Below are 13,201 nucleotides of genomic sequence, written 5' to 3' on the forward strand. Positions count from 1 at the left end.
ACCAATTAGGCCAATCACTGGGTAGTAATACCCGTGTGTCACTGAGGCCAGAGCTCCTGTGTGCCTGCATCGGATGAAGGCGGTTTTGAGGGAAGAGCATCAACTCAACGACTCTGAGCAGTGGCCTTTCTTTCTTTCTCTTTCGCTTCTTTTTTCCTCTCTCTTTTCTTTCTTTCTTTCTTCCTTTCTCCTTCCCTCCCTCCTTCCTTCCTTCCTTCCTTTCTCTCTCTCTTTCTTTCTTTATTTCTTTCTTTCTTTCTTCCTTCCTTCCTTCCTTCCTTTCCCTTCCTTCCTTCCTTTTCTTTCTTTCTTTCTTTTTTCTTTCCTTCTTTCTTTTTCTTTCCCTTTCTTTCCTTCCTTCCTTTCTCCTTCCTTCCTTTCTTTCTCCTTCCTTCCTTTCTCTTTCTCTTTCTTTCTTCTTTCTTTCCTTTCTTTCTTTCTTTCTTTCTTTCTTTCTTTCTTTCTTTCTTTCTTTCTTTCTTCGTTTTCTCTCTTTCTTTCTTTCCTTGTTTCCTTTTCTTTCTTCTTTTTTTTGAGACAGGGTCTCACTCTGTAGCCCAGACTGGAGTGCAGTGGCGCCATCATAGCTGCTCACTGTATCCTCAAACTCCTGGGCTCAAGCGAGCCTCTTACCTCAGCCTCCCAAATAGCTTGGACCACAAGTGTACACCACTACACCTGGATAATTTTTTAATTTTCATTTTTTGTAGAGACAGGGTCTCACTGTGTTGCCCAGGCTGGTCTTTCAAATTCCTGGGCTCACGCAAGCCTCCTGCCTCGGCCTCCCAAAGTGTTAGGATTACAGGTGTGAGCACCGTGCTTGGCCTAGTGGTTTCTTTTCTATCTCTATTGCACTAAGAACATAATGAGTGTTGGGTTTAGGGTAGATACTCAATAAATACTTGATTGATCAAGTTAAGCTTTTGAAGTTCTATAAATTGAAGTAAATTTAAAGTGACATTTGCTTTTTAATGAGGAATCTGCATTTCATAATAGCTTAGGACCATTCCTGGCACAGAACAGAAACTCAGTTTATATTGAATGGATGAATGATACGACATAGAGGCAGCTCCTGTCAAAGGCTGAGCACATTGACTGCGGCAAATTTATTTCAGCCATGAAAGCCCAGAGGCATATTGCCATCCCGAGAAATAAGTCCTTATACCTGGTGTACTAAATCAACATGGCAGTGTAAGTGCTGGCATCCGTGGCATGCTGACCTTTTGTTTACAATCAAGAGTCCTCAAGAACAGCTTAATCAGGGATGGGAGAGCAGATATTGGAATAATTGTAGAAAGTTATTGATAAAAAGGGCTGCCAACATGGAATCAACCCAAATACCCATCAATGATAGACTGGATAAAGAAAATGTGGTACATATACACCATGGAATACAATGCAGCCATAAAAAGGAGTGAGATCATGTCCTTTGCAGGGACATGGACGGAGCTGGAAGCCATCATCCTCAGCAAACTAACTCAGGAACAGAAAACCAAACACCACATGTTCTCACTCATAAGTGGGAGCTGAACAGTGAGAACACATGGACACAGGGAGAGGAACAAGACACACGGGGGCCTGTGGGGAGGGGCAGAGAGAGGAAGAGAATCAGGAAGAGTAGCTAATACATGTGGGGTTTAATACCTAGGTGATGGGTTGATAGGTGCCGCAAACCATCATGGCACACGTTTACCTATATAACAAGCCTGCATGTCCTGCACATGTATCCTGGAACTTAAGGTAAAATTAAATTAAATTATAAAAAAATGGCTGCCAAGTAAGCCAGTAGATATTTAAGACAATGAAACTATGAACCATATTTCTTAAATATTTATTAAAATGTTAAAGCCCTTAAATTCACTCATTCATTTGCTTACTCATTCGATACTTATTGAGCATCTACTATTTAGTGTTTTCTGTTGAATTAAAAAGAACAAAAGAGTAGTGCTAATCATTTATATAACTTATTTTAAAAAGCAAATTATGATATTGGTAGTATCAATGGGTTGATTAAAACGTCAGTTAATTTACTGAGCAACCACTGTGGTAAAGCATCGTTAATATTTTCTTATGAAGATGAGCTCAACTGATTGCTTATTCATGCAGAAATAGCAGCATCCACTGATGTTCAAGGAGCCAGTGAGTATATCTGCCACACGTAACTGGTGCTCCTGGATCACAGGGTGGCTGATCCAACATAAAACATCTAAAGTTTTTTTGTGTGGTATCTCTGTATTTCCACAGTTCCTTGCACAGAATTATCTTTGTCCATTGTAGGAATTTGGTTAACGTTTATTACACTACATTTCAGAATTTGGGAGAAAGTTTTTGACTTTGTGTGTGTGTGTGTGTGTGTGTGTGTGTGTGTGTGTATCTCGCTTTGTCTCTCAGGCTGGAGTGCAGTGGCGTGATCTGGGCTCACTGAAACCTCCTCCTCCTGCGTTCAAACAATCTCTTGCCTCAGCCTCCCGAGTAGCTGGGCTTACAGGTACACGCCACCACGCCTGGCTAAATTTGTATTGTTAGTAGAGACCATGTTGGCCAGGCTGGTCTCGAACTCCTGACCTCGTGATCTGCCCGCCTCGACCTCTCAAAGTGTTGGAATTATAGACGTGAGCCACAGCGCCTGGCCGATTTTTTAATCTAATAAAAGTCATGAACTAGAAAAAGCAGATTATAGATTATAGCCCATCATCAAATAGTTGTTGGAAAATCTATACAGAAAAAAAGACCCCTGAACTTTACATGTAGGATTTTATCCTACAGATATTCTGGCACCTATGAATTTTCAATTAATGGCTGTTTGTAAGATAACCAGAGAATGTAGCAATCACATGTCCAGATAGGGGGTTGGCTAAATTGATGGTAGGAATTCCTTACAATGGAATATTCTGTAGCTGTTAAAAACGATGAGATGGTTTCTGTGTCCTGATATGGGAGGATCTACAAGGTATGCCAGCAAGTGGAAACAAACATGGTACAGAACAGAAGAAAAGAAGCAACTGTCCAGCATTCCTTATCCTCTCTGTGTTTATTTATACAGTCTCTCTGGAAGGATGCCTGGAAATCTGGTAGCAAGTGTTGCTTCCTTCCTGCAAGGGGATTTTTGAGTTAGAAATGGGATTTACTTTTCGTCTTTTTTTTGAGACAGGGTCCTGTCCTGTTGCCCAGGCCAGAGTGCAGTGGCGTGATCACAGCTCACTGCAACCTCTGCCTCCTGGGTTCCAGCAATTCTTCCATCTCAGCATCCCAAGTAGCTGGGACTACAGGCATGCGCCACCATGCCTGGCTAATTTTTTGTATTTTTAGTAAAGATCAGGTTTCGTCATGTTGGCCAGGCTAGTCAAGGACTCCTGGCTTCCCAAAGTGCTGGGATTATAGGTGTGAGCTACCTCGCCCAGCCTGATTGTTTTTTAAATGATTCTAATCAATTAACTGCGAAAATGTCCAAAGTCACTTGATGTTTTCCCAGATGACGTTTGATGCAGGTAAAAATGAGACCACAAAAATATAAGTCATTCTGTAGCAGGAAAATTTATGAACAGATGATTAAAATAATTTTTGCCCATATCAAATTAGTTGGGTTTTTTGTTACTTTGGAAGCTTGTCAGCCTGGAGCATGACTTGCATTCTTCTCATTACCTGCGTTCTTCCTCCCTGCCTGCTTCCCTTCTTCCTCCTGTTCTCCCCTCCTCTCTCAGCTCTCCTCGCCTCCCTTCAGCTTTTTCTTTTAGTCTTGCAAACGCTTTCCCCTTTTCCTCCTTATCGTCACTTGCACATTCTCTTTTCTATTCTCCTAGCCTTAGCATTGCGTGTGACTTCTGTAAAGAGGAGCGGATTTTTGGTTTTATTTTGTTTTCTTAACTTTTTTTCTTTTTCTTTTTTTAAAATAGAGATAGGGTCTTGCTATGTTGACCAGGCTGGCCTCAAATTCTGGCCTCAAGCGATCCTCCCATTTCGGCCTCCCAAACTGCTGGGATTACAGGTGTGAGCCACCACGCCTGGCCAAGAGTAGCGTTTTATACTGAAAATGTGGACAGCTTCTCTGTTAAGTGCACGGTGCCACGCCCTGGAGAGGAATCGGCAGCTTCTGGCAGAGATACTGTAACGTCAGTGCTGGCATCGGCACCTGTGGTTTTGGATGCTCCATGCAAGAGAGGTGGACCCTGCTGTGAAGAGCTGACCTTGAGCCCTCTTTTGGGGTGCCAGCTCTCTGGGTTCAACCCCAGTAGCCTGACAGCTAGAAGCTACCAATATTTAGAAAAATGGGCACATCAAACAGAGAATTCCATAAATCAGCTATTATTTAACTTATTATCTGATGGAGGCCTTCTGAGTGTGGAAGGGGCCGCTGTCAGGACTGTGCTGGGCCAGCAGGCCTGGGCCAGGACCACCCAGCACCCTGGGACTGCAGTCACCCTGATCATAAACATACTGGACAAAGGGACACACTTACCAGTGGTGTCGCTGTGGCCCTGTGGATACACACCTGCGGAAAAGAGAGGACAGTGTCACGGCTCGAGTCCTAGAGGTCCTAGTTCCTCATGAAGCAGGAGAAACTCTGCACAGCTTGGCTCCCATCTTAGCACCCTGGGAGACTCGTGGCTGGTGTAACCAGACTCGTTTTAGCAAAGAACAAGCAGGGTAGCTCACTGAGGTGCTGGCCACACTTAAGAATCAGATAAGCCTTACAGAAGGTCCACATTACCCACAGCTCCTCCATTCCACAGATCCTGGCCCCGGACTGCAGGCAGCTCCACCACCTCCTACTGCGGGAGGGCACAGATGCCACTCAGAGTCTCAGCACAGGCTCTGCCGTGCGGGTGATAAGGCTGGCCCTGTCACATCTTGGGGGGTGGGCTTGCTTTTCCAGCTGCCCCAGCCACAGAGAAAGCTACGGAGAAAGAGATCAGGCCAGGAGGCCGTGGCTGGTGGCTGGGGCCAGCAGGTTGCCCAGTGAATCCTGACTTTGGATTGATGATATAAAGCTGCCTTGTGCTGGATCTCAGCCCCGATCTCAGAAGCAGCAATGGGGAACTGACCTCTCCTGGGGCAAAGCGAGTGCTAACCTGGCGGCTGGTGGGAGGCGGATGCTGTGAGTTCCCAGGTCTTGGCTGTTGTCTGAGAGGGGGTGCCGTGGGAGGACTCATGACTGCCTATCTCTGTGGTTCCTGTGGAAGGTGATTTTGAAGGCGTCAGCCGGGAGCCCGGGACAATAGCTGCTGTTGTGGCCGCTGTGGTGTTTGAGCTGGGAGATGAAGCTGCGGGCTCTGTAGGAGAGTCCAAGGCAGGGAGAACATCAATGTGCAGACTCCCCTCCTCTCAGCTGCAGCACGGGGTGATGTGGGAGCTGCCGTAGTGAGTCACCCTGGCCAGCCCTCCCTCTCCCACAGCAAACTGCTCCTTGAGAGGGTGACATAGCTGTTCCTCTGGAAGGGCCATAGGACCTGTGACAACACTAAAGAACATGGCTACTATCACGGCACGTATAAAGAAAAGATCAGCCAGACACAGTGGGTCATGCCTATAATCCCAACACTTTGGGAGGCTGAGGTGCGAGGATTGCTTGAGCCCAGGAGTTTAAGACCAGCCTGGGCAACACAGCAAGACCCTGTTTCTTTTCCTTCTTTTTTTGAGATGGAATCTCCCTCTGTCGCCAAGGCTGGAGTGCAGTGGCACGATCTCAGTTCACTGCAACCTCTGCCTTCCAGGTTCAAGCAATTCTCCTGCCTCAGCCTCCCGAGTAGCTGGGATTACAGGTGCCCACCACCATGCCCAGCTAATTTTTGTATTTTTAGTAGAGATGGGGTTTTGCCATGTTGGCCAGGCTGGTCTCAAACTCCTGACCTCAGGTGATCCACCCACCTTGGCCTCCCAAAGTGCTGGGATTACAGGCGAGAGCCACTGTGCCCTGCCGCAAGACCCTGTTTCTACAAAAATAAGAATAAAACTAGATTATCCAGGTGTGGTGAGCACGTGCCTATAGTTCCAGCTATCTGAGAGGCTGAGGCAAGAGAATCACCTTAGCCTAGGAGTTTGAGGCTGCAGTGACCTATAATTGAGCCACTGCACTCTAGCCTGGGGGACAGAGTGAGACCCCTGTCTCTTAAAAAAAAAAGGCGGGGGGGAAGAAAAGAAAAGGTGTCAAAGATCTGAGTCGTTCAGCTTGTTTACTAGAGAAGGCAGGCCCAACGCTGGAGGCTCAGCTGAGAGCAGGTGAAGCTGCGCTGGCTGAGGACACTCGGAGTGGCTGCATGTGAAACACGGGAAGCCTGGGCTCTGGCCTGAACTCTCTGGGCTGTGCTGGAGGAAAGCATCCTGATGAGCTTGCTCTCAGGAACAGAGGCTGCCTTGTGTTCAGCGTCTTCCCTGTCTTCCTTGTCCTTCCCTGGAAGGTGGCTGCCCCTGCACTGTAAGGGTGTGGTGTAACTGTGCTGTTCCCTCTCCATGAAAAATGTGTCTTCCATTGTGATAGCCACGGAATCTAGGAAATGTGAGGCCAAGCGCTGTGGCTCTCTGGACGCACTGTTGTTGCCGCGTTCCCATGGTCTCCCAGCAACACAGGTCATGAGAAGGCCTCATGCCCCTTAATCCTTTGTCACCACCACGCATACAACTTGCCCTACCCTCACTGCCAATGTTCCAGGGCTCCCTGCAGACAGGGCGCACCAAGGCATCCTCAGCCAAGTGCCCACGTTCGTGCCAGCTCGGGTCAAAGGCTGCTGTCACATCGGAGCTTCTGACTGCACAGTTGTGTCTCGACAATGGCCATCGGACCAGGCATTTGGGATGCGAAGCTGGGGCTGGGAGAGCCTACTTGATCATTCTCCTCCTTGGGTGAACCAGGTGTGACTCAGATCAAAGGGGTTGTAGAATTACCTCAAGTTTAAATGGAGCCAGCCCCTCAACCCCTTCCTCCCTGTGCAGGTGACCCACTAGGAGGGAACCTTGTTTAGCTGCTTCTTCCTCCCTTAAGCTGCAGGCCTCGGCCTTGGCCCCTTAAGAACCACCTGCGGGCCGGGTGCAGTGGCTCACACCTGTAATCCCAGCACTCTGGGATACTGACGCTTGTGGATCGCCTAAGGTCAGGAGTTTGAGACCAGACTGGCCAACACGGTGAAACCCCCTCTCTACTAAAAATACAAAAATTAGCCAGGTGTGGTGGTGCACGCCTGTAATCTCAGCTACTTGGGAGGCTGAGGCAGGAAAATCGCTTGAACCTAGGAGGCAGAGATTGCAGTGAGCCAAGATTTCACCTCTGCCCTCCAGACTGGGCAATAGAGCCAGACTCCATCTCAAAAAAAAAAAAGAAAAAATCCACCTGGGGCTGGAGAGGCTTGAGTCCCAGATTGCACCCAGGCCAACTGGAGTGCCCAGGTGATGTCAGTGTGTACCCACGGCTGACAACCGACACTCCGCAAAGGATGGCTGAGTCCTGTAGTATGAATGACAACAGACAGGCCCATCCCTGGGGGCAAAGGAGTAGACAGGGGCCAGGGAAAGCCATAGGCTGGATGATGCGACACTAAAGCCAAGAGTGAACTGTGACACAAAGGTATCATAGCATACGGGGTGGAGGATCCCAAGAAATCATCCAAGATTTCAAATTTTCTGAACACTGAGAAAGCGCTGAGGAAATCGGTCCTGACAATCTCCGAAGACTCTGTTGAAACACAGGACACTGGCAGCTTCAGGCAATGCCTCTATAATAGAGCCGTCACCGTGATGTGCTGGTGTTTAGGTCTGGTGGGGGCAGCTCTCCACGGGTCTCTCACATTTTTGCACATCTTGCAGACAGGGGAGCTGACGGCCCTTTCTCTGGACCATCCTCTCAAGGGTGCTTCTACAGCAAGCACCTTGGAAGACGGGGACATGGTCTCCCCTGGAGCAGAGAGCAGGCATGATTACTGCCCGTGACAAAACGCTTGGGTCTCCGAAGCCCAGGCTTCCTCTCCCACAGTGCAGCCCGCCGAGCGGACAGGCATCTGTTCAGGCCCAACTGTGCTGCCCGTGCTGGCTAGGGGACGAGGGAATTGATGTAAACATGCTGAAGCTCCCACTGCTTGCTGGCCTCCCATCCTGGAGTGCCCTGTTTTCTGCCAGCACCCAGGAAAACGTTGAGGGCTAACACACATGCAACCTCAAACCTCAGTCTGCTTTCAGTTCTTGACAAAGATAAGTGTCTACAACTAAATATGATATGACATATTAGTGAGATTTAAACCACTATTAATTCTGCACATATAACACCTGGATATCAAGCAACTTTGATTTGAAAAAGAAAATTAAGCTGGACGTTCTTATTCTTGATTGAATAAGACGTTTGTGCTATTGCCTAAGTCTGTAGTGACACACCACAGAGGTCCGTGAGTCTGCAGGATTGGTGAGGGGGGCTCTGGGTGTTGGGAGGGAATAAATGTCCTCAATAAGTTTCTGACCTTCCTACCTTTTCCAGAAGGGGAGAGGCTCTCTGGCTGTGGGGTCACCCCTGCCGTCATTACTGTGGAGGGTGGCGCTGGCCTTTGGCGAGCCAGGGCAGGGTCTCCTAGAGAGAGGATAACCACATGGCACTTATGATCCTGAGCCTGGAGCCTGGGCTGGCCTCAGAACTGGATACAAATAAAATATATCAACACATGAACTTACAGTGGAGGCCTCTGGCTTCTTCAGACAGGTTAAAAGCATAAGAAACAATGTTTCCCCACCCAAATGCAAAGACAGACTGCAAACTATTTTTCTCGCATTTCCAAAAAGACTGCACAAGTTAAATATCAAATTTATTTTGGCCTTGATGATATTAATGATATCAATTCAATTTTATAATACTGGTTATTCTTGGGAGAATAAATGATCACTCAATAGATTCTATTTTGTTTGTTTGAGACAGGGTCTTTCTCAGTTGCCCGGGTTGGAGTGCAGTGGTGTGATCACAACTCACTGCAGCCTTGACCTCCCGGGCTCAAGAGATCCTCCTGCCTCAGTCTCCTGAGTAGCTGGGACTACATGTACGTGCCTCAATGCCCAGGTAATTTTTATTTTTTTATTTTTTTGGTAGAGACAGGGTCTTGCTATGTTGCTGAGGCTGGTCTTGAACTCCTGGTCTCAAGAAATCCCTCCCATCTCGGCCTCCCAAAGTGCTGGGATTACAGGTGTAAGCCACCATACCTGGCTTACATTTCACTTGTTTAGCAGGAAAAAAATCATTCAAAGCACGAGAGTTTGGGAAGCATAACAGAGGGAGTTGTGAGTGATCAGAACGTGGAAGGATCCTTTGGGCTAGGTGAAAGCTAAAGAGGCCTCCAGTCTTTGGGCTCTAAAATCCTGATTCCAGGTTCTCTTCTTTCTTCCCCCATCCTGACCGTGGAGCCCACTGCTCTTCTCCATCCTGGATTCATTTGCCCAAAGGACATGGAGCGTCGAGGAGACCTGACTTTCCCTGCAGTGAGAAAGCCCTTACTTTTCCTCGGGCAGACAGGTTCCAGGGAGTCCCAGGACTGGCAGAGTAAGACCCACCGTGGTTCCCACAGATCCTGCTCTCCTCGCCACGCTCAGCTTTCCCATTCAGTCACTGATGCCATGGGGTGCTGTGTCCCCAGCAAGTGATTTCTTGGAGCAAGTCGGAGGCTTCCTCCCTACTCGCTGTGTTCTGGGGGAGGAGGCTGAGCTAGCTAGTACTACCAAGCCAGTGGCAATGTCCAGCGCCCCAAGGAGCTCCCCTCTGTCCCCTGCTGCAGAGGGTGTGAGCTATGGGGCCGTTCCATGCAGGGGCGCACCCATCCCTGCCCCAGAGATGAACTGGGGAAGGAGAGAAGCCTGCAGAGGTGGGCCTGAGTGTTCCAGGAACAGCTCCAAGTGGTTCCCACCTGAGATGGTTTGGCTGCTTCTGGGATGTTTATCCAGGTGTGGACAGTTAAAAAAAAAAGTTGATTCTTGCCACCTTCCCTCACCCCTGCTGGACACCATGCACAGGTGACTGGGCAAAGGGCAGCCCTGCTCCAGGGCCTGTGCCCATCCCCGGGGCTGGGTACTGAGAGAGGAGCAGTGATGGCTTCCAACATCCACCTTCTCATGGGAAATCCCAAAATTTCTCATACTAGTGTGCTCATGAGTCCCGCCCAGCTCTGCAGCCAGATTCTCTTGCCAGCATCATCTCAAATCAAAGCACTACACGTAATAAGAGTTAATATTTACCAGGGTTCACGCCACCCTCCCACAGCCCGCAGTGTGGATATCAAGTCCGTTTCCCAGATGACCAGCCAGAGTGCCAGAATGTCACAAGAGCTGCCCAAGGCCTCCTGGGTGGTAGGCGGCAAAGCCAGGATTTAAACCCAGAATCCTGTGACCCCAGCACCTGTGTGTTTCCAACGCCAGGAGCTGTTGCTGAGGATCACACTGGTGTCTTTCTTTTTTTCTTTCTTTTTTTTGAGACGGAGTCTTGCTGTGTCGTCCAGGCTGGAGTGCAGTGGTGTAATCTTGGCTCACTGTGACCTCTACCTCCTGGATTCAAGCAATTCTCCTGCCTCAGCCTCCCGAGTAGCTGGGATTACAGGCGCCCGCCACCACGCCCGGCTACTTTTTGTATTTTTAGTAGAGACGGGGTTTCACCATGTTGGCCAGGCTGATCTGGAACTCCTGACCTCAAGTGATCCTCCCGCCTCGGCCTCCCAAAGTGCTGGGATTACAGGTGTGAGCCACCGTGCCCGGCCCCCACTGGTGTCTTTAGTCTCAGACCTCAGCACAGATCCCCTGACCCCTGAGATGGGGTCTTCTCTCTGTGCAGTCTTGGCGGGGTGGGGGAGGGAGGAAGGTGGGGTGGCGAGGGCTACTCACTAATGCATTTGAGACTGGGGGTTGTCCAGTGGGCGACGTTGGTGGCCTTGTTCAACACACATTCCGTCAGGCTGGACGTGCCGGCTTTACGCTTGAAACCAGAGTTACAAACGTACCGCTCCCTGGAGTACAAGCTGTAGCTCTTGACCCAGATGTCTGCATGTTCCACGGACATGGGGGGAGGGCACGTGATGCCTGCGAAAATGCAGAGGACAGGGGAGGGTGAAGAGGTTTCCACTTGTAAGAGGCATTCTCCAGGCACACGCGGCAGTAGTCAGTAACTTTAGAGCTGGGTCCAGCTTATCCTAGGGGTGCCTTAGGACAAGCCCCAGGTGCCAGGCACGTGGAGGATGTGCAGGAAGGGCATCCCTCACCCAGAAGCCTTCCTGGAGCCTCGCCTGAAGTGCCAGTCAGCCAGCAAAACTACAGATGAGGGCGTGGGGAGAGGGTCATCGATGAAACACCCTCTCCCTTCATTTCCCACCCCCTCCAAGCCCTCAGTATCTCTCAAAAGTCTTCATCCCTCTCCACTGTGGACCCAGCCTCCAATTCTTGCTGAACGACAGCAAGTGCCTCCAGATAGGGCCCCTGCAGGCCCTCCCACAGGTCTCTGCGGCCAGCATCACCTTTAGAAATGCATCTTTGAGCCTGGCCAACGTGGTGAAACCCCATCTTTACTAAAAATACAAAAAATTAGCCGGGCGTGGTGGCACGCGCCTGTAATCCCAGCTACTGGGGAGGCGGAGACAGGAGAATTGCTTGAACCTGGGAGGCAGAGGTTGCAGTGAGCCCAGATCATGCCATTGTACTCTAGCCTGGTTGACAGAACGAGACCCTGTCTCAAAAAAAAAAAAAAAAAAAAAAAAAGAAAAAGAAATGCGTCTTTGACAACATCACTCTTCCCTGACCACCCAGTGCTCTTAGAATAAAAACAAATCTTTACGAAGTCTTCAGGGCTTGGCCAGCCCCTCTAGCTCTCTTCCCCAGGCCATGATGGTCTTGGGCTCCCCTCGCACCACTCACCACGCTACCCACCTCTTCCCAAGCACAACCCACTGTGGCACTCTGTCTCCCACCACCCTTCCTAGCTCACTGAAACACCACCTCCTGAGGAAGGCCATCCCTCTCCCTCAGTACACAAGCGCCTGGGCTGAGTTCTTTCTCCCCGTAGTCTCTTCCACAGTTTGTATTGGAGATGTTGAGATTATGTAATTCATGTGCATTGCACTGTGTGTACTCTGAGCCAGATGCGAGTAGGGCCACATCTGTTTCGCTAACACTGTGATCCTGAGCCCAGCACTGTACCTGGAACTAGTAGGTGCTCAAGAAATCCTTGTTGGAAGAATGAATGGATGAACTCTGTTCCTCAACCACAGTCTTCAGCCTGACCTTCTCATAGAGGTGAGTTCAATTTATTTCATTACTACCTTTGTAGCCAGCTTATCTGATTATCCTCTCTTTTTCAGAAGAAACCAGAAGCAAGGTGAATTGCTCCAGATGGGTCTACTTTTGTGACAGCTGGAATTGGGCTCAGACTCCGAACTTCAGCTACACACCCAGCAATGGTGCAGCAGCTCAGTTCTGTGGAAATGAGGGGTTTTACAAGTCCACATCTAAGGGGATCGGCCTCAGAAGCAAAGAAGGGACGGAAATGTGTGTCATTTCCATTTCCATTCTGGGGACACTGTATTCATTAATGGCTTTTAGTTGTTGTTGCTAATTACTTATTAACAACTATTGATATTTCTTTGTCCTTAAAAAATTCCTTTCCTATGTGAAAGCACGTAACGTAATGTTAAAGACAACCTGACTTGAGTGAGCTGTAGGAGAACTTCAGGCTTTTTTCCTACATTATGTAACAACAACAACAACGAAACCTGTAAAAAAGAAAAGTTGACCTGTTTTCCAGTAGGCAAAAATGAATGAGGTTGGTGTTATTGAATATGTACCTAATATAAAAATCTGTGGATCCCAGGAAAGAATCTATTTAAGGCCTTAATGACAGTTAACTTAAAATCCCCTTTGGCACCAATTTTGTAGACTGTGGTCCTACAAAGAAACTCCAAAAGGATCGTCCTTAGTTCTTAAAAAGCAAGGAGGCAGCTAATGTATTACTCTACCATGATTTCTCCAAGCCCATATTGTTGGCTTTTCCTTCAAGATGAGGTCCTTCCAATGCCAGAAATTTTTTTTTTTTTTTTTTTTTTTTTTTTTTTTTTTTTTTTAAGATAGGGTCTCACTCTGTCCCTGGGGGTAGAGTGCAGTGGTGTGATCGTAGCTCACCATAGCCTCAACCTCCCAGGCTCAAGCAATCCTCCCACCTCAGACTCCCGAGTAGCTGGGACCACAGGCATGCACCACCATGCTCAGC

At 48.6% G+C, this 13,201-nt stretch overlaps 1 protein-coding gene across 7 annotated transcripts in view; it reads right to left on the minus strand.

Moving 5' to 3' along the window:
* IL15RA (interleukin 15 receptor subunit alpha) overlaps nt 1–13,201 on the minus strand; it is a 36,480-nt gene that overhangs the window by 8,536 nt on the left and 14,743 nt on the right. For 4 of the 7 annotated variants that reach the window (XM_002820495.5, XM_009245104.4, XM_024253334.3 and 1 more), the window contains 4 exons: nt 10,831–11,025; nt 8,447–8,545; nt 5,070–5,270; nt 4,457–4,489 (listed from right to left, as the gene is read on the minus strand). In XM_002820495.5, coding sequence (XP_002820541.3) covers nt 4,457–4,489; nt 5,070–5,270; nt 8,447–8,545; nt 10,831–11,025 — 528 coding nt within the window. The remainder of the gene's footprint in view (nt 1–4,456; nt 4,490–5,069; nt 5,271–8,446; nt 8,546–10,830; nt 11,026–13,201) is intronic. The other 3 variants (XM_024253331.3, XM_002820494.5, XM_054521883.2) reach the window with 1 other exon arrangement.

This window comes from Pongo abelii, chromosome 8 (assembly GCF_028885655.2).
Source record: "Pongo abelii isolate AG06213 chromosome 8, NHGRI_mPonAbe1-v2.0_pri, whole genome shotgun sequence".
NCBI lineage: Eukaryota > Metazoa > Chordata > Mammalia > Primates > Hominidae > Pongo > Pongo abelii.